The 24,604-nt window shown below is 45.8% G+C and overlaps 1 protein-coding gene and 1 long non-coding RNA gene across 2 annotated transcripts; one reads left to right on the forward strand and one right to left on the reverse strand.

Moving 5' to 3' along the window:
• Window positions 1-398: 398 nt before the first annotated feature.
• Window positions 399-1,746, forward strand: LOC127331951 (peroxidase 2-like). Its single transcript, XM_051358185.2, has 2 exons — window positions 399-753; window positions 873-1,746. The coding sequence occupies exons 1-2, from the start codon at window positions 466-468 to the stop codon at window positions 1,650-1,652; spliced, it is 1,068 nt and encodes a 355-aa protein (XP_051214145.1). The 5' UTR covers window positions 399-465; the 3' UTR covers window positions 1,653-1,746.
• A 6,216-nt stretch (window positions 1,747-7,962) lies between these two features.
• On the reverse strand, window positions 7,963-13,125 carry LOC127331952 (uncharacterized). Its single transcript, XR_007870123.2, has 4 exons — window positions 10,360-13,125; window positions 9,892-9,971; window positions 9,337-9,471; window positions 7,963-8,270 (listed from the first exon to the last, which is right to left on the reverse strand). It is a non-coding gene; the product is annotated as an uncharacterized lncRNA (long non-coding RNA).
• Between the last annotated feature and the right edge of the window lie 11,479 nt (window positions 13,126-24,604).

A 24,604-nucleotide genomic window follows, 5' to 3' on the forward strand; every position in this document is an offset into this window, starting at 1 on the left:
AAACAGCCGCTCTCTTCCCGAGCATAGAAACTACAACCTCGTAATGTTCCAAATAAAAAAGAAAGTAAAGAGATTAGCATTACCCAGGAACACTAGCAGCCCACGACAGGAGACCTTCGGCTGGCCGGTTGACTTTCTCCTCAATGATTTAAGAAGTAAAACATCAAGAGTATCTCTAACCAGCGCATACATGCAAACCGATCATGTCCACCACCTAGTGCCGCCGCGATGCACGCACATAAACTTGTGTGCTCATTACATTTTTCCGGCTGGCCAGGTGACTAACCAACAAACACATGCGCTGCAAAACTTCTCCTCCCGGTGTTACGGTGATATCTGATGTGCCGGCACTATAAATACACATGCAAAACAGCAAGTTCGCTTCATCCCATATTCTCACGAGCTCGAGCAAACACAAGGAGTACTACTACGTACCAAGCTTGCCAAGGTCGCCGTGCTGGTAGGATGATGGCCAAGCTTGCGGTTCTCGCCGTGCTCGCGTCGTTACTCAGCTCCGTGTCCTGCGAATTTTCAATCTACGCAGGCTACGGCTATCCACCCCCAAATCCCAGCCAGCCGTATCCGCTACCGCCAGCTTGTCCTCCGCTGAGCCCTGCCCCTAGCCTCAAGGTTGGCTACTATGCTGACAAGTGCCCTTGTGCGGAGGACGTCGTGAGGGACGCCGTGCGGAATGCAACCGCCGGCGAAAAGGCCGGCCTTGTACGCCTCTTCTTTCACGACTGCTTCGTCCAGGTATGTACACATAAACTGAAGACACACGCACATACAGTACGAATTCATTTGTACTAGTACTGTGTGTGCGCGTTCTGCTCGACTGGGTAGCTAACAATGCTCACGTGGTTTATCTTCAGGGGTGCGACGCCTCCGTCTTGCTGAGCGGCCCACAGACGGAGAGGACGGCTTTCCCGAACCTGAGCCTGCGCGGCTTCGAAGTGATTGACGCGGCCAAGGCTGCCCTCGAGAAGGCCTGCCCGGGCGTCGTCTCCTGCGCCGACATCGTTGCCTTCGCCGGCCGCGACGCCAGCTACAGCCTAAGCGACGGCCAAATAAACTATGGCGTGCCGGCCGGCCGCTATGACGGGAATGTATCACGCGACATCGATACCTTCTTCAACCTGCCCCCACCCTTCGGCGACCTGAACCTAACCACGGCAATGTTCGCCGCCAAGGGACTCAACGAGAACGACATGGTCGTGCTTTCCGGTGCGCACTCCATCGGACGCTCCAGCTGCAACTCCTTCTCCGACCGTCTCCCACCGGCTGCCAACTCCAGCACAGCCATGGAACCCATCCTCGCCGCGGATCTGACCAACACCTGCAGCGCCGGCAGCGTAAATGTGCCGCAGGATTTTAGGACCGCCGACACCTTGGACATCCAGTACTACAAGAATGTGTTGTCCCGTGATGTGCTCTTCAACTCCGACGCGTCGCTCACCACGTCCTTGCTGACCAACGGCTGGGTGGATTTCTATGCCGGCAACCGTCCCTCTTTCCTTGGTAAGTACTTAGCCCCATTCGTGTGGCACAATGACTTCGGAGAAGCCATGGTGAAGATGGGCAACATCGGGGTGAAGACTGGCCCTCCCGAGGGCGAGATCAGGAGCAAGTGCTGGAGCGTCAACAATCCCTAGTGCCGTACCTACACCGGTTGATGATCTGCCCATGTGTTGACCCCGTAGGAACAAGTGCTTGTCGATGTGTTGTTCAAGTCCTCTTTTCCTTTTTTTTTTCGATAAAGGATGCTTTCATTACTTTTATAAGCAATTACATCCAGCCTCTGCATAACCAGGATGCACACAGCCGTTTATGTTGTCTCAGGTTCGAAAGTGATAAAAACGAAAAAACTAGGCGAGATACACATCAAGATGAAACATAAAACGCCTAAGAGATAGGTGGGGCATCTATCCGTAGACTATGCTGCCACCCATGTTGGGAAAAAATATCCCTCGCCGTAGCCTCCAACCGTGTACAGACCTCCGTAAACAGGTCTCGGTTCTCCACTCGCTGAAGAGGTAACCACGAACGGAGAATACCTGTACATCTGTAGATGACCTGCAACAAAGAGCAATTTTTATCATTAAAAATCTTGTCGTTTCTACATAGCCAAAGCGCCCAGATAACTGCTAGCGCCCCCACCCTAAGAAGCAACTTAAACCTTGAATCAACCCCATGGAGCCAATTACCAAAAATATTGGCAACACTAGTCGGAGGATACAGGGTAGACGCTACTTGGATGACTGACCATATAGATCTCGCAAATTGGCACTGGAAGAACAAATGCTTGATTGTTTCGTCCTGTTGACAGAAAACACATCGAGTACTCCCATGCCAATTACGCTTAACAAGATTATCTTTGGTGAGGATTACCCCTCGACGAAGATACCATCCAAAAATTTTAATTTTTAATGGTATCTTCATCTTCCAAATCTTTTTATTATTATCAACTGGTAGATCAGAAAGAAGGATCGCGTTGTAAAAAGATTTCACAGAGAAAGCACCGTTGGCATGAAGGTTCCATCTAAATTCGTCCGGTTCGTCCGATAATTGAATATCCCCAAGCCGTTGAATTAAGGTATTCCATGCCGCAAGTCTTTGTCCAAGTAAAACCCGTCTGAACGTCACATTCGGGGGTGAGGTAGCCATTACAGTAGCAATGGTATCACCTTGACGACGAACAATCCTATAAAGAGCAGGATACTGTTCACTTAGGGGTGCGTTGTCAAGCCAAGCATCTTCCCAGAAACGTATTTGTGCTCCATTTCTGATTGAAAAAGTGCCATGGCGAAAAAATTCATTTTTAGTCGCCATTAGCCCGGCCCAGAAGTGAGAATCCCCTGGTTTCCAAACCATTTGGGATAATGTCTTCGAACCGATATACTTTCGCCGAAGGATAGTCTGCCAAATCCCATCCTCAGTGAGGAGCTTAAACAGCCATTTTCCCAATAGGGCCGAATTCTTGACTTCCAAATCATGAACTCCAAGCCCACCTTGGTCTTTGGGGCTACAAACTATACTCCACTTAACCAGTCGATATTTCTTTTTCTCACTGTCCCCTTGCCAAAAGAATCTGGATCGATAATAATCGAGTTTATGCAGAATTCCTTTTGGTAAGATGAAAAATGATAACATATACAGTACCATGTTTGTGAGTACCGAATTAATGAGTATCAATCTTCCACCTAGGGACAGCAACTTGCCTTTCCAGCTACTAAGGCGTTTTTGTAGTCTTTCTTCCACTAATTTCCATTCCGCGATTGTAAGTCTCCGATAATGAATCGGAATACCCAAATAACGAATCGGAAATTGGCCTTGCCCACAACCAAACAACTCTGCGTACAGAGTCGCATCATTTTGGGCATCACCGAAGCAGAACAATTCACTCTTATGGAAATTGATTTTCAATCCTGACAATTGCTCAAAGGCCGCCAAGATTAATTTCAAGTTCTGAGCTTTTTCAAGATCATGATCCATAAGTAGAATTGTATCATCGGCATATTGAAGTATAGATAAGCCACCATCAACTAGATGTGGAATCACACCTTCAATCTGGCCATCAGCCTTAGCCCGCTCTATGAGTATAGCCAGAATATCCGCTACAATGTTAAACAACATTCATTCATTTCTTCTACCGTGTGTTGTAATTCGTGTACGCCCCATTCTTTATTAATGACCTTCACACGAGTTACTAATGCATTTGATGGTGGAACTATGCACGGTACAAGTGTTTTTCAATTGTTATCTTCTAATTCTATACAAATCATTAGAAAATCCTATGAATCAAATGAGCGTATCATGTCTTTTTGCATTTAGCTTTTGGGTTGTTGCCATCAAAATTAAGGTCCCCAAATTAAGGGTTCAGAGATAATTGAGTATGGGTGGATGAATGGTATTTTTTACCTACAAGATTCTAAAATACGAACCAATTTGTTATTTTCTCTATATTATTTACACTTCATTTTTTTTATTGGTGACTAGAGCTCAGCTGGCTGAGGTTGACCTTTGCTGGTCTGGTCGAGTTGATTCTCTTCTACATGGCCTGGTCTGGCTATGCCGTTTTTTCATTTTCTTATTTGTTGATGGGCTTTTCTCTTCTCCACGTAGTGTTTAAATGCTCATACCATTGTTTGTTAGGTACACATGAAAACTTACTTTTTAAATTTTTTGAGGGTGTGGCCTCTAGGATCACATGCTTGTGGTATAGAGGAATCACGTATACCTACCTAACCGCTGACGATGATCACCGATTGGCGACGCAGGCAGATTGTTCCCCACACGTTCTGATCCGTCTTTTCTCCTCTCCTAGCATGAGGGTTTCGCTTGGGCTGACCAAGGGGCAGTGGCAGACCTAGCAATTTTTTAGAGCCTGGACACACAACAAGCGAAAGAAAACATCACTTTGATCTACCAAGAACGACATATATCACATGTTCAAATGAATGCATTGAAATTTTTCGCTTGGGCTGACCAAGGGGGAGTGGCAGACCTAGCAATTTTTTAGAACCTGGGCACACAACAAGCGAAAGAAAACATCACTTTGATCTACCAAGAACGACATATATCACATGTTCAAATAAATGCATTGAAATATACTCATATTGGAGACAAAAGAGCATATCTTCTAAGAGCTCTAAGCTCCCAGTACTGGGAGCGCTCCTGGTTGATTTGCCCATCGCTATCGTGGGCCCCACCACCGTTGCCGCCGGTCGGTCGTAGGCCACTATTTGAGCTAGCGAAATTGCGATACCGCCTCGATGCTCGCATGTGTTCACGTGTCGACGACACGAAGAGGCTGGCTGGCTTGGCTGCTATGCCGCGCCAGGTACAGGATCACAAGGCCGATGCCTCCAGTTCTTTTGTGGAATTGCCAGGTTTGCTGCTCCAGATTTTCATGAGAAGCATGTTCGAATATGGCTCCAAGGGCGTGCAATTTCTTCCCCATGTGCAAGGATTGGAACTTGTCAGGCACCACACACGGGTTTGATGTTTCTTATCCTATTACAAGCAATCAGTAGCAATTGTTAGCATCTTTGTTTTGTTGCTACAAACCTGGTATAATCTGGCTGAATTTAAGAAGCACATCATCATACTGGTTCTGTTGTTAGTGAAAATCTGGCTGGAGAATATGATGTGCAAGAATTTTACACAGTCTGCTCCTATGCCAAGCAGATGTGGTGTCCTCCTGATAATAAATGTACATGATGATCTTTGGCTGAATGGCAAGCTCAAACAGGTCGATTGTGGAATGCTGTTATTCCATATGGATCAGACGGCGGGAAGTTTCCATCAATCTGGAGTTGACATGTGCTCTCTTTTTTTTTTTGATCAAAACTTTAATCTGCCACCAACTCCCCTCCCCACCTAACCCTAACTCCTCCTCCCTCTCCCCTCGCCCCGCTGCCGCCGATGGTCGCCGCCGGGCCTAGCCCGAGCGGTTGACGGCGGCGGCGAGGCCCCCTTCTTCGTGGTCGGCTGGCGGAGGCTCAGCACGCCGCGGGTGCAGGCTCCCCTCGAGATCTTGGCGACGGCGTCCGGTCGAAGGCTGCGGGCGGCGCCGCCTGACCAGCTTCTGCGGGCGGCGCGAGCGGCGACGGGCAAGGTGGGCGGCGGCGCGACGAGCGTCCGCTCCGCCGGGGGTGACTTCCTGGAGGGCGCAGGGCGCGGGGCGCAGGGTGGTTCGGCCGGCCGGGCAGGGGCCCGGCCCCGTTTCGAGCCCTCTTCCTCATGTCTCCTCCGCCGGATCTCTCGCTGCCGGCAGCGGGGGTGGTTGCTGGCCGTGGATCGCGTAACGGAAGCTCTTATCCGTCCTTCCTCCTCAGATCCGGTGGCAGCACTCGTCGTGGTGGCTGTGGGCTGCCTAGATCTGTGGAGCTGCTCACTCACCTAGTGTTCTGCATGGGGCAGATGCCGGTGAGGTCGGTCGTCACCTGTTCGAGAGCGGGTGTTTTGCGTCGGTGGCGGTTCTCGGTGCTCTGTTGCGGTCCGGCGGCGCGAGGAGTTTGGTTCCAAGGCGGCGGCCTTGGTCGGTGGGAACCTTGCTGGTTGATGGGCGAGCCAGAGGTTCTGGTGCTGGTCGGTGGCCATGGTCGTGCGGGCGACGTGGTCGCGGCGAGCCGCGTGTTGTGGCGGCGGTTCGGTCGTCGTTCGACGGCCTAACCCTGTGTAGAAGGAGGAGAGGCCATGCCGAGGGGAAACCCTTGCCCTTTTGGGCCATGATGGCGACGTCTGTGGACGCCGTCCCCTTCCTGAAGGCATCATGGGGCTTCTCTCCGTCTTTCTACAGTCTCCGGGTGAAAACACAAGATCCTCGGATCGGGCGGTGGCGGCACTCCGGTGTCGCGATCTTCTTGAAGACATCGTCTTGGAGTCCACAACAAGTAGCTCTCCGAAGGTTGTGTGGAGAAGGTGGCTTCGTTTGGCGATCTTCGGCAAGGCTTGCTCCGTCCCCTTCCCTGGTCGAGCCTCCTTGGTGCTACTTCTCGGTTTGTGAGCAACGCGGTTCGGTCCTCGGTGGTGGTCGGCTTCCGGTGACGCTTCTGCGACGGAGGAGTGTTGTTGAGGCGCGCGTGAAAATGGCTCGCTCTCGGGTGAGCTCCGGCCCGACACTGTAGACTCCAGCTCTTCTTCGAGTCCTCGTAGGCGCTTTGGCTGAGCTTCTTGGTCGCGCTTCCGGATGTAGCCTCTTCGGTAGTTCGTGTGGGTGTGTGGTGTCGGTTTGTAAGCTGGGTTCAGCACTTTGTATCAATCTCGCCGTTGTTGGCTTTGTTAATTCAAAGTCAGGCACAGTTCCTTTGATCTAAAAAACATGTGCTCATTTTGAGTCTATGCGTATGGTTTTTGCTGCTCAAGGATTGGAATGTCAGATGTGGAATATCTTTTCCAGTGTGAACTTATGGAGCCAAGTCAATACAACAGAGCCACATTTTTGAAGCATCAGTTATGCTCACACTCAACAAAACAAATTCATGGTCAGCAAAAACTGCCGACTTGCCTCTATGCATGCAAGACTATCAAAATTGGCAAAGCTTTTAAGGTGCAGTATGGGTGCGTCATAATTTCTACATGCACAATGTTCTATTTGCTAGATGATCAGCTTGTAGAATATACTGTCCTTCCGTTGTTCGGGTTGTGTCAACAGAGATGGATGACAACATCTCTGTTGTTGATCCCCAGATTCAACGGCGGGGACCCTATGAGATTGAGCTCGGTGATGGTCCTCAAAATCTTCAGCTCGATCCTTCTCAACCTCAAGTGCATACGCCAGATAAACCGTTGGGAGAGCCACCCGCGGGGCATCAACTGGTATGGAGCATGATGGAGGCCCTCGAAGACTGCAGATGCAGCAATATCGAGTCCGTGTTGTCGGCGGATGAACGATCGCTGTTTGGCTTCATATGCAATCATCAGTATCAACTACAATTGGCTAGGTCATCTTTCTTTCATATTGTGCATTTGGGCACCTTTGATCCCCACACCACAGCACTAGAACCCCAACTGATAAGTTGGTCGAGCCGCTTACGCCAACAGAAAGTCGTTCGGGGATTAGTTTTACCGACCGACATTGTTGCTCACTATAAGTCTGGTTGGCAAAGGCCTTTCCCGACCAAGATTTCTTTGCCGACCGACGGTTTGACACCATGCCTAGAGCTTTACCGACCGACGTTTTCTTTGCCGACCGACGGTTTGATACCATGCCTAGAGCTTTACCTACCGACGTTTTCTTTGCCGACCGACAACCTTTTACCGACCAACATTTCTTTGCCAACCAAACTTCAGACGAGGTAATTTTTCCTGACCAACTTTCCGTTGGAACGTGCCATACAAAGCTTCCTTCTAATTAACAATCAGTCAATGTTTCTTTTGCCGACCAACACTTGAGTAATTTAGATATATGAATGGCAAAATTCAGTTTATTCTCATATTCCGCACAATCATAAATGCATATCACAAAAGAATCACACACCTGACTCTGATATAGATTAAATTCTTACAATACTTATTGTTCATATGTTCTCTACTGATTACAACGTAGTCAACAAAACATAGATAAGTTGTCACCGCATATAAGCAGGTCTTACAAAATGGAAGCCAAATAATTACCATATAACCAGGTTTACAAAATGGAAGCAGATGACTACCAATATGACGAAGTTTACTCCATTACACAATTCATTCTATTGATGGGAAACGTCCGGGTACTTGGTGGTTTGCGGGAAAAGTTTATCATGATAATTCATATTAGAATGGGACACCTGCACATACAAGTACAGACAGATAAGATTACATTGTTACATACATTCTCAGTTTGCACAAACTAGTACAAATAGATAGGTTGCAAAAACAAATACAAGCAGGTACCCTACTCTCAGCCATATGTTGGACCCAAAACTACTATGCATATTATATGCAAACAGCCAAACCAAAAAAGAAGACTATCAAACAATTTTAGAACATTCCAGTAACCATGATCATGAGTAATTTTTCATCAAATTTCAGTAACTACCAAAGTAGAGCCATGTTGGAGCATGAACAAAAAAAATCCCGTTCAAGGCCACAAACATCACCCAGATCTAGTACAAGGCTTGAGAAAAAAGAAACCAAAAGAAACAGGACACGATTTTGCAACTTGATCTACAGTTGGACGCTAGTTTATGAATCAAACCATGCACCAATTTTGCTACTACTTGCTCTGAATAGCGCTCACGTTTTGGCAAAACTTGCAACTGATGTGTGTGCGTTATGATTCCAACTCACAAACAAAACAAACAGGACACGATTTGGCTAAGCAATACAAATAGAAATGCTGGATTACAATTGTGCGACTGCGTCTCTGCTAGATAGTGTAACTTCACTTCATGTATCAGTATAGATTAGATGTGATGCTAGCGGTTGAATGGAAAAATATAGTAAAGTTGAATTCGTCAGTAGTGTCATGGTGCTTAGGCTGCAACTTTCAAAAAAAATGTAGTGTTTAAATTGATTTTAGCGCTTAGAGAATAAATTTCAGTTTTCAGCAGTGAATCTTCATTTATAAAAATTCTATGTTGTTAATTTTCATTGTGAACAAAAGACTGAAAAGCACATCTAGTAACTGGGATTAATTGCTTGCGGCCAAGGGCATCAAGTGCTGCTCCTGAAAATGAGCACAACAGAAACAACTAAGGATGCGCATAAAACACACAAGCATGCACAAATATGCACATCCATCCTAATCTGAAAAGAAGGATATATATAAATGCAACAAGGATGCATGAGAAAATTACAGAAACATGGAAGCAAAAAATTTAAATATGCACTAAGGATGCATGAGAAGCTTACAAGGCTTTCATCTTGCTGGGTTGAAGAGTTTCTTGGATTTGCAACAAATTTTCTTCTCTGAACATTGTCATCTTCTCCGTCCCCTTCATCGCCATCTTCGCCATCAATTTCTTCCTCAATTTATGCTCTTGAGTTCTGCCAAAAATAATATGTAACTTACTGCATGCATGATGAATACTTAATGCAATGAACATATTAGGTATGTGCAAAACAGTTTATTAATTGTCGAGAATTAGAACCATGTTGCAAGCTAGGAATGGCTTCAATCATTCTATCTTGGGGATCAATTGCTAAAGCTAGGAAACAGTTCACTATCACATGCAAGAAGGGATCGAGTACTCACAGTAGACCGAACAAACACTCTACTGAATAGGCCTATGAAAAATAACAACTCAAGTATCCGGTATCCTACAGTTGTGCTGAAGTGCATGCATTCATTTGTTTCTACAACAATCAGCTTTCTATGATAAAGTTGTCACACTAATGAGAAAGCTACAAGTAATGCACATCAAAGACTTCGAAGAGCAATAATGGAGAAAGAAGTTAAGAACTAACCTCCAGTCGGAAGGGCATAAAGAGGCAGATCCTTCTCTGATTTATATTTCTGAATATCCATTCCAGTGAATGTCTCAAATCTGAAAAGTGTAGAACTTTCAAAAATGTGCATTGCCACACCCCTTCAGGTTCTGGATGATGTATGCATTGAGCTTTTGTTATTATAAAAAGCTTAGTTATTTCCAATTTATCTTCAGACTTTCGGAAACCTCATCACATATCTATTTAGAGCCATCTTGCAATATATCATGAAACAAATAGTTCAAGAGATTCTGTCATGCTCTAGGTGTCTGGGCATTTCAGAGGCACCAAAGTGATAATAGTTGTAATAGAAAAGACATGCAACCACAATTAATCATAAATTAACAATTTTATTTCATAGAACCAACTCATGACTATCCTACATGAAACGCATGTGAAGCATATATGCATAATCAATACAAACCGAGATATCATTTGCATAGGTACCTGCATCTTTGAGTTTCCATTTATAAACTGCCTTTACTTGACCTGCAGTGATCAAAAGAACACTAATATGAATAATGATTTTTGAAACATATGGTTGGGTGCATAGATAACAAATCCGTGACAGCTCTAATGAAACAACAAGTACTTGCCAATGCTACTAACACTAGCATGCTGCAAAACTGACCATAAAGCAGTCAAGCAATTAACATTATTATAATTAGCGCCCAGTCTGAGATTTAGTGCAGTCAAAAGGTAGTATACTTGAGTTATTACTAGATCATAAGCATAAAAAACATACACAGTGAAGGATTTTGAAGCTTGGAGTGTCTTTATTTGACCACCATACAAAAGACAATATTATAAATATAAAATATTGTGCTAGAAAAGAAATAGTACTACAAAGGTCGATACTTCTACTGTAAGGCCGTAAGGGTACACAGAAATGAATAGTTTTTTTTTTTGCAAACCGGTGAATAAACATCAGCTCATCGTGAAAATTTTAAATAGCTAAACACCAGTTCAAGAATACATACGGAGATCTAGAGATGAGGAAAAGTGGTACGGCTCATACACATACTCCAGTATTAAAATTATCATATAACGATTACACACATGAGCATCTAGAGATGTGGAAAAGTCGTACGGCTCATACAGATACTCCATTATTAAAATTTCATCAACACTTCTTGTCAATCGTTCACTGCTCCAGATAAGGAGAAAAAAAGGTGGATGTGGATGTACAGATCGGGGAACTTACCTTGGTTAGAGCATCCCCACTCGTTGGCGCTCCCCACGCCCAAATCCGGCGAAATTTTTGTCCGGATTGGAGGAAGATTTGGCGTGGGGGGCAGTATATTTCCAGTCGTGTGCTCCCCAAGCGGCGTTTCTCGGGGAAAAAGAGGACGGCTCGGGGAATCCGGACGAAAGAGGAGACACGTGGGCGTGGGCGGTTGGTTTAGCTTCATCCGGAGTCCCCGAGCGCTCCCCGGGGGGCCGGGGATGGCATGGGGAGTCCGGACGAAAATAGGCTCAAATCCGGATCAAAACGAGGAACCAGGGGCCTGACTGGGCCGTTTTTCGCCGTCCGGATGAAAAAAAGTGGCCGTGGGGGCTCTGTGGGGAGACGAGTGGAGATGCTCTTAGGGAGATACCGGAGATGGAAGACATGTGCTTCAGGTCTACGACGTCACGCAGACGGTTGGATACAGGTGAAGCGCTAGCAGCGGTGTCCTGTGGAGGCCGATGCGCCGCACTAAATTGGGAACCACCGTGGCAGCGAAGGATGCTTCAACTGCAGAGGGAAGGACGGCCGGGTAGGGGAAGAAATTTGGATCTGGAGCTGCTGAGTAGTGTTGGGGACCCAGAGGCGGCAGGGAGCCAGGTAGCGAAGGTGACGACATGGACAAGAGGTGGCGGCGCATTGGTGGCGGCGCAGCGCTAGGGTTGGGAAGATGGGGAGAGAATAGGTAAAGGGCAATGCTGAGCGCCCCCCGGGATCAAATCCCCAATCCCTGGGTCGCCAGCCGTTAGATGCGGTTAATTAAGCCCGTTCATTCGGAGTCGGCGCTTAACAGAAAGAAAAAAGGCAACGCACCAGAGGTTCTGCAGCTCCAAAACAGAAACCGACAAAGCATCAGCTTACTCTCTCAAGCGCATGGCGATCCTGAACCCGTCGCCATAGGCGCGGTCAGCTTGGCCATGACCCGCATCCAGCACTCCAGCTCCGGCGAGGTCGCCATCCAGCTCCGGTGAGGTCGCCGTCCAAGCCCCATCTTAGCAGACGACACGCGTGGTCAGACGCTGTCCACAATAGTAGCATTCATCGCCTGCCATTGCAGCAATCGCCGTTCGCCATGGGAGCGTTGCCCAACCATCACCGGAGAAGACTGCCGGCACCTTTGCAGCATCCCGGTCTCCCGCTGGTAGGCAGCTCGCAACAACTCATGGCGTCCATAGTAGCAAACGTCGGGCGCCGATGGCTGCAAGGAACCACTGCTAGTAGTAACGTCAGGCTCCGCTCGTAGCAACTGCCGCAGGAAGCGCCTTGGGGCGGATAGTAGAAACGCCGGGCCGCTCGCAGCGCCGACGGGGAAGGATTGAAGCAGCGCCGACGATGACGAAAGCAGCACCAACGGTGCACGGATTGTAGCAGCACCGACGACAGAACAGATTATAGCACCGCCAGCGGCATATTGTAGCAGCACCGGTGTCCTTTGGTAGCAGCGTCGACGGCAAGCCGGGGGCCGATTGTAGCATCGCCACCGGCATATTGTACCAGCGCCGGGCCGCTCGCAGTACCGACGGGGAAGGATTGAAGCTACACCGACGACAGATTGTAGCATCGCCAGCGGCATATTGTAGCAGCGCTGGTGTCCTTTGTTAGCAGCGCCGGTGACAGATTGTAGCAGCAAAGGCGAGCACAGTTTGCTGCCGGGTCGACGGCTGGTGGCAGCAAAGGCTGGTAGCCACTGAAGGTAGTCCTCCAGCACCACCGCCAACTCTGGACGCCCTCGACGCCCAAATCCTGCCGCTCTAGACTCGGCATCTCCCCTAAGCCCGATGAAGAGGTTGGGGAGCAGGCCAGGACGACAGATGAGGGGTCGTCACCCTGCTCGAGCTTGCAGGGCGGCTGGCTAGGGCTCGAGCTTGCAGCGTGTGGCGAGAGGCGGAACTAATCCTCGAGCGCTTGCCGGAGCGGGCGGGTGCCATGGGCGGCGGGCGGCCAAGATAAACCATGGCTCTTTGGTCAGAACATGGAAAAGAGAGAGAGTTGACGAAGGGCAAAAACGAGTGGAGGAGAAACGGCTTGAAAAGATGAGCCTCGTGATGGGTCCCTCAATCACCGATGTCTCCCTATTTGCGTGCCAGCAAGGCGGACGATGGCGCGACGCGAACCCCCGGAGGATACACAGCGTTTTCCATAGGTAAATGTTGCCGAGCCCACGATTTATTTTATTTTTCATTTTCCGCGCACAAGTTGTAAGCGCGCGCGGGGCACGCCTTGGATTGGGTCCCAAAAATTTCGCGCACAGAGGCGCTGAGGAAGGAATCGTTGCCGCGCCTAGGAAGCCTAAGACCATCTCTAACAGAGCCTGTAAATTGGGCAAAACCGAAAAATAGTTGCCAATTTACGGGTTCAGTTCTGAAATGGCACAGATCAGTAACCGTAAACGAGCCAAAACCGAAAAAAAATTGAGGCCGAGACCGAAAACCCAATTCGACTTGTATTTGTAGGGGCCGAAAGAGCGAACTGAACACGAACCCCTACTCGTGGCGCGCTGAAATTTTAGATGGAGCTAACTGCTTCCGCCGGTACAGTCGCCGGAATCCAACCAAATTCCGGCGAGCTCGTGAAGTGTGGGTCGGGGCGGGGTGAGCTCACTGCGGCGTAGGTCGGCGTAGGGAAGGGGCAGGCCGGGTCGAGCTCGCCGGGACAGGGCTATGGCGAGCAGCGGCGCAGTGGTAGGATGGCGCGGCGCGGCGTCGGGCGGGTCAGATCGCGGCGCGAGGCAGGCCGGGCCGGGAGGGCGCGGGTCGAAGCGGCGCGGAGCAGCCCGACGCGAGGCGGCGCGGGTCGGGCCAACGCGGGCGGCGCGGAGCCGGCCGGGCGCGCGGCGGGCGGCGCGGCGAAGCAGTGGCGGGCACGACAGTCTTGCCAGTCAGCCGGGGACAGCACGGGGAGAGAGCTCGGGAAGAAGAAGACCAAAAAAAAGGGAAAAAAAAAGAAAAAAATAGCTGATAGGTGGGCCTAAATAGCATATTTAGAGAATATTCTGTTTTACGGTTTTCGTTTGCAGGGTCTACTCTGCGCCAGTGATTTTTTGACCCGTAAACACGAGTTCGGTGAATTGAATTCTGAGTTTTCATTTCGCGTTTTTACGGACTCTGCTAGAGATGCTCTAACTAACAGGTGGTCGGCATTTTGATCCCGACCAATCGTTCGATGGCCGTAATAGTAGTGCCGACCGACGGTTTGACATCAAAGATTTAGCTATTCCCGACCCACAATCTATCAACGTAAACAATTATTACCGACCAACAACTTAAAACGTCGGTAGGCATTTTTGTGTTGTGGTGTAGCCACACGACACCTTGTCGCCGAGACATGTTGTACAAGCTCTAATGATAGTATAACCTTTTCTTGTTCAAAAAAAAGAAGAGGCTGGCTGGCTGGCTGGGTGTCGGTTCGGGGTTCCTTTGACCGCGGCGGCCTCTTTCTTTCCATGTTTCTTCCTGCGGCGGAAGTTCTTCTCGGATAGCTCGGGTGTGCTTCTCCTCTTCGTTCGTGGATTTGTAGCGGCGAGCGCGGTTCTTGGAAGGCGTGGGTTTGCGGCGGTGCGCGCGGTGCTTCGACAGCGGTCTTCCCCGACGCGGTTGATTCTCTAAGTTGGTGTGTTTCCCCCCTTTCTTCTCTCAGGGCTCCTTTGATTCAAAGGATTTGCATAGGAATTGTGTAGGATTTGGTTCCTACGGGGAAAATTTCTATACATGTTGTTTGATTCATAGGAACATATCCTATAGGAAAAATTCCTATAGGAATCTTGTAGTGTAATTCCTATAGGAAAAAAGCATTAGCTCATACCTCATGGAAAAATTCCTTTGCTACAATCAAACAATCTTCATCTTCCTATAGGTTTTAAGTAGACATGTCATTCCAATCATATACCTTTCCTATTCCTATGTTTTTCCTATCCTTTAAATCAAAGGAGCCCTCAGTTTTTTGTGTCTTGGATGGGAGTGTGTGCGATCTCTGCTTGGGGATTGGGCTCGATCTGCGCGTGATCGGGGCGCGTTGCTGTGGATTCGTCAATTTGGGAGCACATATTGCTGGGGTCCCTTGTTCGCTGTTTTCTGTGCGTGTGTGGACATGCTGGCTATTTTTGGTTTGGACGGTTTACTTTTTGGTATACACCTAGATGCTTTTCCGAATTTAGGTTTTTAGATAGGGATTTGAGTTCCTGGACCCGAAATATGCAATGCATTTAGCTGTGCGGGTTTTCAGATTCATGTCGTATCACGGTGATGGCTCGTGGTTGCTTTGTCTTGAATCGATTTTGCCTACTGCAGGTTTAGCATTCAGGTTTAATTGTTCAGCATGAATTGCAGTGATAGTTTGGTCTATGACATATTTATGGTGTATTTCACCTATGAAAGAGCAAAGTCTATGCTCCGTGGTTTATGTGTTTGATAACAACACTTGAATGAATCTCACTATGTACAAAGATTGTCTGTCATAGATTTGCAAGTGCACGGTGACCTCACTGAACACGTCGTGATCGGAGGACTGAAGCGTAGCTTATAGGTTTTCTGGTTTTGTGTATGTATCGCGGGGTGACATGGCTAGAGAGAAAAACAGGAAAAAGCAGTCTCTGTGTGACTGCTAGTACCGGTACCAGTAGCGGTAGTATGGCTACCCCTACTGGTACCGCCCTGCAGTACCGCTCTGGAAGAATTGCACTGAAAAGTCCCACAGAGAGGGTTACGGTACCTCTACGGTACCATGGGCGGTAGTACCGCTTGTAAGCGGTACTTTACCGCTTAGGTACCGTAACTCAAGCCAGAAACTCACAGAGGCCGTTGCGGTACCAAAGCGGTACCACAAGCGGTACTACCGCTGTGAGTCCATGTGGCTATGTCTATGGGGGATTTCGAATCCGGAGCGGTACTACCGCTTGCCAAAGCGGTAGTACCGATCGTGCGGAGACAACACATAACGGTTGGATTTGAGGGGCCTATATAAAGGCCCCTTCTTCCCCAGCTCGTTTTTACCTCTTCTCTCTCTCCTCCATTATTGCTGAGCTTAAACCTTGAGGATCTCCTCACCTACCCAACCAATCTTGCCCAAACTTTGAGGAGTGGTGGAGGAGGCCCCGATCTATAGTTCTACCAAGAGAGATTTCACCAATTCTTGTTAGTCCTTAGTGGATCTTGGAGTTAGGGTTCCTATGGTGGGATCTTGGAGGATGTGCTCCTATGGAGGCTAGCTTGGAGTTGTGCTAGCCCCATAGGGTGTTGGGAGCCTCCGGTGTTGTGGAGCTCGCCCCAACCTTGTGAAGGTACCACCGCCTCGACCGGTGCCTTAGTGGAGAAGGGGGAGCCCATTTGTGGAGCTCTCTCGAGAAGAAGGTGAGGCATTCTTTCGTGGTGTGGCCGTCTAGCCTCTTGTGTGTGTCTAGCACCTCCTCAACGCAGACGTACTCCCTTTTGTGCGAGGAACTGCGGGAAACAAACCTTGCCTCGTCTCCGCACCCCCTGGTTGTCCTGCTCCCTAACTTTATTATCTTGTTTGGTTCCTTTGCTTGTTGCACTAGCCTAGGATCATATTTGGAACACCTCCACCACTAAAGCAATCACCTTTACCTTCCGCATTGCATAAAAACTGAAAAAGACATAAAATTTGTGTAGCGTTGATACGTCTCCGACGTATCGATAATTTCTTATGTTCCATGCCACATTATTGATGATATCTACATGTTTTATGCACACTTTATGTCATATTCGTGCATTTTCTGGAACTAACCTATTAACAAGATGCCGAAGTGCGATTCTTTGTTTTCTGCTGTTTTTGGTTTTAGAAATCCTAGTAAAGAAATATTCTCGGAATTGGACGAAATCAACGCCCAGGGTCCTATTTTGCCACGAAGCTTCCAGAAGACCGAAGAGTCAATGAAGTGGGGCCACGAGGCGGCCAGACCACAGGGCGGCGTGGCCTAGGTCTTGGCCGCGCGGCCCTGTCATCCGGGCCCCTCGTGACGCCCCTCGACCTGCCCTTCCGCCTACAAATAGCCTTCATCGCGAAACCCCCAGTACCGAGAGCCACGATAAGGAAAACCTTCCAGAGACGCCGCCGCCGCCAATCCCATCTCGGGGGATTCAGGAGATCGCCTCCGGCACCCTGCCGGAGAGGGGATTCATCTCCCGGAGGACTCTACGCCGCCATGGTCGCCTCCGGAGTGATGTGTGAGTAGTCTACCCCTGGACTATGGGTCCATAGCAGTAGCTAGATGGTTGTCTTCTCCTCATTGTGCTTAATTGTCAGGTCTTGTGAGCTGCCGAACATGATCAAGATCATCTATCTGTAATTCTATATGTTGTGTTTGTTGGGATCCGATGAATAGAGAATACCATGTTATGTTGATTATCAATTTATATCTATGTGTTGTTTTATGATCTTGCATGCTCTCCGTTATTAGTAGAGGCTCTGGCCAAGTTTTTGCTATTAACTCCAAGAGGGAGTATTTATGCTCGATAGTGGGTTCATGTCTCCGTGAATCTGGGGAAGTGACAGAAATCTCTAAGATTATGGATGTGCTGTTTCCACTAGGGATAAAACATTGGTGCTATGTTCGAGGATGTAGTTACTGATTACATTACGCGCAATACTTAATGCAATTGTCTGTTGTTAGCAACTTAATACTGGAAGGGGTTCGGATGATAACCTGAAGGTGGACTTTTTAGGCATAGATGCATGCTGGATAGCGGTCTATGTACTTTGTCGTAATGCCAATTAAATCTCACTATACTCATCATAATATGTATGTGCATGGTCATGCCCTCTCTATTTGTCAATTGCCCAACTGTAATTTGTTCACCCAACATGCTGTTTATCTTATGGGAGAGACACCTCTAGTGAACTGTGGACCCCGGTCCAATTCTCTATACTGAAATACAATCTACTGCAATATTGTTCTACTGTTTTCTGCAAACAATCATCATCCACACTATACATCTAATCCTTTGTTACAGCAAGCCGGTGAGATTGACAACCTCGCTGTTTCGTTGGGGCAAAGTACTTGGTTTGTGTTGTGCAGGTTCCACGTTGGCGCCGGAATCCCTGGTGTTGCGCCGCACTACATCTCGCCGCCATCAACCTTCAACGTGCTTCTTGGCTCCTACTGGTTCGATAAACCTTGGTTTCATACTGAGGGAAAACTTGCCGCTGTACGCATCACACCTTCCTCTTGGGGTTCCCAATGGACGCGTGCTGTACGCGTATCAAGCACTTTTTCTGGCGCTGTTGCCGGGGAACTGAAGAAAAGTTACACCACAAAGATTTCTAACTCCCACGTCAACTACGCGCCAGCAGAACTTTTTCTGGCGCCGTTGCCGGGGAGATCAAGACACGCTGCAAGGGGAGTCTCCACATCCCAATCTCTTTACTTTGTTTTTGTCTTGCTTAGTTCTATTTACTATTTTGTTTGCTGCACTAAATCAAAATACAAAAAAATTAGTTGCTAGTTTTACTTTATTTGCTATCTTGTTTGCTATATCAAAAACACAAAAAAATTAGTTACTTGCATTCACTTTATCTAGTTTGCTTTATTTACTACTGCTAAAATGGGTACTCCTGAAAATACTAAGTTGTGTGACTTCAAAACCACAAATAATAATGATTTCTTATGCACACCTATTGCTCCACCTGCTACTACAGCAGAATTCTTTGAAATTAAACCTGCTTTACTGAACCTTGTTATGCGAGAGCAATTTTCTGGTGTTAGTTCTGATGATGCTGCTGCCCATCTCAATAATTTTGTTGAATTGTGTGAAATGCAAAAATATAAGGATGTAGATGGTGACATTATAAAATTAAAATTGTTCCCTTTCTCATTAAGAGGAAGAGCTAAAGATTGGTTGCTATCTCTGCCTAAGAATAGTATTGATTCATGGACTAAATGCAAGGATGCTTTTATTGGTAGATATTATCCCCCTGCTAAAATTATATCTTTGAGGAGTAGCATAATGAATTTTAAACAATTGGATACTGAACATGTTGCACAAGCATGGGAAAGAATGAAATCTTTGGTTAAAAATTGCCCAACCCATGGACTGACTACTTGGATGATCATCCAAACCTTTTATGCAGGACTGAATTTTTCTTCGCGGAACCTATTGGATTCAGCTGCTGGAGGTACCTTTATGTCCATCACTCTTGGTGAAGCAACAAAGCTTCTTGATAATATGATGATCAATTACTCTGAATGGCACACGGAAAGAGCTCCACAAGGTAAGAAGGTAAATTCTGTCGAAGAAACCTCTTCCTTGAGTGATAAGATTGATGCTATTATGTCTATGCTTGTGAATGATAGGACAAATATTGATCCTAATAATGTTCCGTTAGCTTCATTGGTTGCACAAGAAGAACATGTTGATGTAAACTTCATTAAAAATAATAATTTCAACAACAATGCTTACCGGAACAATTCTAGTAACAACTATAGGCCATATCCTTATAATAATGGCAACGGCTATGGTAATTCTTATGGGAATTCTTACAACAATAATAGGAACACACCCCCTGGACTTGAAGCCATGCTTAAAGAATTTATTAGTACACAAACTGCTTTTAACAAATCTGTTGAAGAAAAGCTTGGGAAAATTGATATACTTGCTTCTAAAGTCGATAGTCTTGCTGCTGATGTTGATCTTTTGAAATCGAAAGTTATGCCTAATGAAAATCATCATAATAAAATTGTTACTACAGCAAATGCCATCCAAGTTAGAATTAATGAGAATATAAGATTGATGGCCGAATTGCGTGCTAGGTGGGAAAGAGAAGAAAATGAAAAAGAAGATAATATAGCTAAAGTTTGGACTATTACCACTAATAACAATAAAAGAATTGGTGTTAGCAATGTTTCCACTTCTAATGCAAAGCGCGAGAAACTGCCTGAAACTGCTAAAACTGCTGAAACTGCCTGTGATAAAACTGCTGAATTTTTTTCCAACATTGGGGATGATGATCCCATTGCTTTAGATTATAATGGTTTGAATTTTGATAATTGCCACATCTCTGAAGTTATAAAGTTCTTGCAAAAACTTGCTAAAAGTCCTAACGCTAGTGCTATAAATTTGGCTTTCACGCAACATATTACAAATGCTCTCATAAAAGCTAGAGAAGAGAAACTAGAACGCGAGACTTCTATTCCTAGAAAGCTGGAGGATGGTTGGGAGCCCATCATTAAGATGAAGATCAAAGATTTTGATTGTAATGCCTTATGTGACCTTGGTGCAAGTATTTCTGTTATGCCTAAGAAAATTTATAATATGCTTGACTTGCCACCGCTGAAAAATTGTTATTTGGATGTTAATCTTGCTGATCATTCTACAAAGAAACCTTTGGGGAGAGTTGACAATGTTCGCATTACCGTTAACAATAACCTTGTCCCCGTTGATTTTGTTGTCTTGGATATTGAATGCAATGCATCTTGTCCCATCATATTGGGAAGACCTTTTCTTCGAACTGTTGGTGCTATCATTGATATGAAGGAAGGTAATATTAAATATCAATTTCCTCTCAAGAAAGGTATGGAACACTTCCCTAGAAAGAGAATGAAGTTACCTTTTGATTCTATTATTAGAACAAATTATGATGTTGACACTTCGTCTCTTGATAATACTTGATACACACTTTCTGCGCCTAGCTGAAAGGCGTTAAAGAAAAGCGCTTATGGGAGACAACCCATGTTTTTACTACAGTACTCTATTTTTATTTTGTGTCTTGGAAGTTGTTTACTACTGTAGCAACCTCTCCTTATCTTAGTTTAGTGTTTTGTTGTGCCAAGTAAAGTCGTTGATAGTAAAGTTCATACTAGATTTGGATTACTGCGCAGAAACAGATTTCTTTGCTGTCACGAATCTGGGCAAAATTCTCTGTAGGTAACTCAGAAAATTATGCCAATTTACGTGAGTGATCCTCAGATATGTTCGCAACTTTCATTCAATTTGAGCATTTTCATTTGAGCAAGTCTGGTGCCTCAATAAAATTCGTCAATACGAACTGTTCTGTTTTGATAGATTCTGCCTTTTATTTCGCATTGCCAGTTTTGTTATGATCGATGGATATTTTTATTCCATTGACTTTCAGTAGCTTTATGCAATGTCCAGAAGTGTTAAGAATGATTATGTCACCTCTGAACATGTATATTTTGATTGTGCACTAACCCTCTAATGAGTTGTTCTAAGTTTGGTGTGGAGGAAGTTTTCAAGGATCAAGAGAGGGAGATGATACAACATGATCAAGGAGAGTGAAAGCTCTAAGCTTGGGGATGCCCCGGTGGTTCACCCCTGCATATATCAAGAAGACTCAAGCGTCTAAGCTTGGGGATGCCCAAGGCATCCCCTTCTTCATCGACAACATTATCAGGTTCCTCCCCTGAAACTATATTTTTATTCCATCACATCTTATGTGTTTTGCTTGGAGCGTCGGTTTGTTTTTGTTTTTTTGTTTTGTTTGAATAAAATGGATCCTAGCATTCTTTGTGTGGGAGAGAGACACGCTCCGCTGTAGCATATGGACAAGTATGTCCTTAGGCTCTACTCATAATATTCATGGCGAAGTTTCTTCTTCGTTAAATTGTTATATGGTTGGAATTGGAAAATGATACATGTAGTAATTAGCTAAAATGTCTTGGATAATGTGATACTTGGCAATTGTTGTGCTCATGTTTAAGCTCTTGCATCATATACTTTGCACCCATTAATGAAGAAATACATAGAGCATGCTAAAATTTGGTTTGCATATTTGGTCTCTCTAAAGTCTAGATAATTTCTAGTATTGAGTTTGAACAACAAGGAAGACGGTGTAGAGTCTTATAATGTTTTCAATATGTCTTTTATGTGATTTTTTCGGCACCGGTTCATCCTTGTGTTTGTTTCAAATAACCTTGCTAGCCTAAACCTTGTATCGAGAGGGAATACTTCTCATGCATCCAAAATACTTGAGCCAACCACTATGCCATTTGTGTCCACCATACCTACCTACTACATGGTATTTCTCCGCCATTCCAAAGTAAATTGCTTGAGTGCTACCTTTAAATCTCTATCCTTTACCTTTGCAATATATAGCTCATGGGACAAATAGCTTAAAAACTATTGTGGTATTGAATATGTACTTATGCACTTTATCTCTTATTAAGTTGCTCGTTGTGCGATAACCATGTTCCTGGGGACGCCATCAACTACTCTTTGTTGAATATCATGTGAGTTGCTATGCATGTTCGTCTTGTCTGAAGTAAGGGAGATCTACCACCTTATGGTTAGAGCGTGCATATTGTTAGAGAAGAACATTGGGCCGCTAACTAAAGCCATGATCCATGGTGGAAGTTTCAGTTTTGGACATGTATCCTCAATCTCAAATGAGAAAATTAATTGTTGCTACATGCTTATGCATAAAAGAGGAGTCCATTATCTGTTGTCTATGTTGTCCCGGTATGGATGTCTAAGTTGAGAATAATCAATAGCGAGAAATCCAATGCGAGCTTTCTCCTTAGACCTTTGTACAGGCGGCATAGAGGTACCCCTTTGTGACACTTGGTTAAAACATGTGCATTGCGATAATCCCGGTAGTCCAAGCTAATTAGGGCAAGGTGCAGGCACTATTAGTATACTATGCATGAGGCTTGCAACTTGTAAGATATAATTTACATGATACATATGCTTTATTACTACCGTTGACAAAATTGTTTCTTGTTTTCAAAATCAAAGCTCTAGCACAAATATAGCAATCGATGCTTTCCTCTTCGAAGGACCATTCTTTTACTTTTATTGTTGAGTCAGTTCACCTATTTCTCTCCACCTCAAGAAGCAAACACTTTTGTGAACTGTGCATTGATTCCTACATACTTGCATATTGCACTTATTATATTACTCTATGTTGACAATATCCATGAGATATACATGTTACAAGTTGAAAGCAACCGCTGAAACTTAATCTTCCTTTGTGTTGCTTCAATGCTTTTACTTTGAATTATTGCTTTATGAGTTAACTCTTATGCAAGACTTATTGATGCTTGTCTTGAAGTACTATTCATGAAAAGTCTTTGCTATATGATTCAGTTGTTTACTCATGTCATATACATTGTTTTGATCGCTGCATTCACTACATATGCTTTACAATAGTATGATCAAGGTTATGATGGCATGTCACTCCAGAAATTATCTTTGTTTATCGTTTACCTGCTCGGGACGAGTAGAAACTAAGCTTGGGGATGCTGATACGTCTCCGACGTATCGATAATTTCTTATGTTCCATGACACATTATTGATGATATCTACATGTTTTATGCACACTTTATGTCATATTCGTGCATTTTCTGGAACTAACCTATTAACAAGATGCCGAAGTGCCAGTTGCTGTTTTCTGCTGTTTTTGGTTTCAGAAATCCTAGTAAAGAAATATTCTCGGAATTGGACGAAATCAACGCCCAGGGTCCTATTTTGCCACGAAGCTTCCAGAAGACCGAAGAGTCAACGAAGTGGGGCCACGAGGCGGCCAGACCACAGGGCGGCGCGACCTAGGTCTTGGCCGCGCGGCCCTGTCATCTGGGCCCCTCGTGACGCCCCTCGACCTGCCCTTCCGCCTACAAATAGCCTTCGTCGCGAAACCCCCGGTACCGAGAGCCACGATATGGAAAACCTTCCAGAGACGTCGCCGCCGCCACCAATCCCATCTCGGGGGATTCAGGAGATCGCCTTCGGCACCCTGCCGGAGAGGGGATTCATCTCCCGGAGGACTCTACGCCGCCATGGTCGCCTCCGGAGTGATGTGTGAGTAGTCTACCCCTGGACTATGGGTCCATAGCAGTAGCTAGATGGTTGTCTTCTCCTCATTGTGCTTAATTGTCGGGTCTTGTGAGCTGCCGAACATGATCAAGATCATCTATCTGTAATTCTATATGTTGTGTTTGTTGGGATCCGATGAATAGAGAATACCATGTTATGTTGATTATCAATTTATATCTATGTGTTGTTTATGATCTTGCATGCTCTCTGTTATTAGTAGAGGCTCTGGCCAAGTTTTTGCTATTAACTCCAAGAGGGAGTATTTATGATCAATAGTGGGTTCATGTCTCCGTGAATCTGGGGAAGTGACAGAAATCTCTAAGATTATGGATGTGCTGTTGCCACTAGGGATAAAACATTGGTGCTATGTTCGAGGATGTAGTTACTGATTACATTACGCGCAATACTTAATGCAATTGTCTGTTGTTAGCAACTTAATACTGGAAGGGGTTCGGATGATAACCTGAAGGTGGACTTTTTAGGCATAGATGCATGCTGGATAGCGGTCTATGTACTTTGTCGTAATGCCCAATTAAATCTCACTATACTCATCATAATATGTATGTGCATGGTCATGCCCTCTCTATTTGTCAATTGCCCAACTGTAATTTGTTCACCCAACATGCTGTTTATCTTATGGGAGAGACACCTCTAGTGAACTGTGGACCCCGGTCCAATTCTCTAT

The sequence above is a fragment of the Lolium perenne genome, chromosome 2, assembly GCF_019359855.2.
Source record: "Lolium perenne isolate Kyuss_39 chromosome 2, Kyuss_2.0, whole genome shotgun sequence".
Classification (NCBI taxonomy): Eukaryota; Viridiplantae; Streptophyta; class Magnoliopsida; order Poales; family Poaceae; genus Lolium; species Lolium perenne.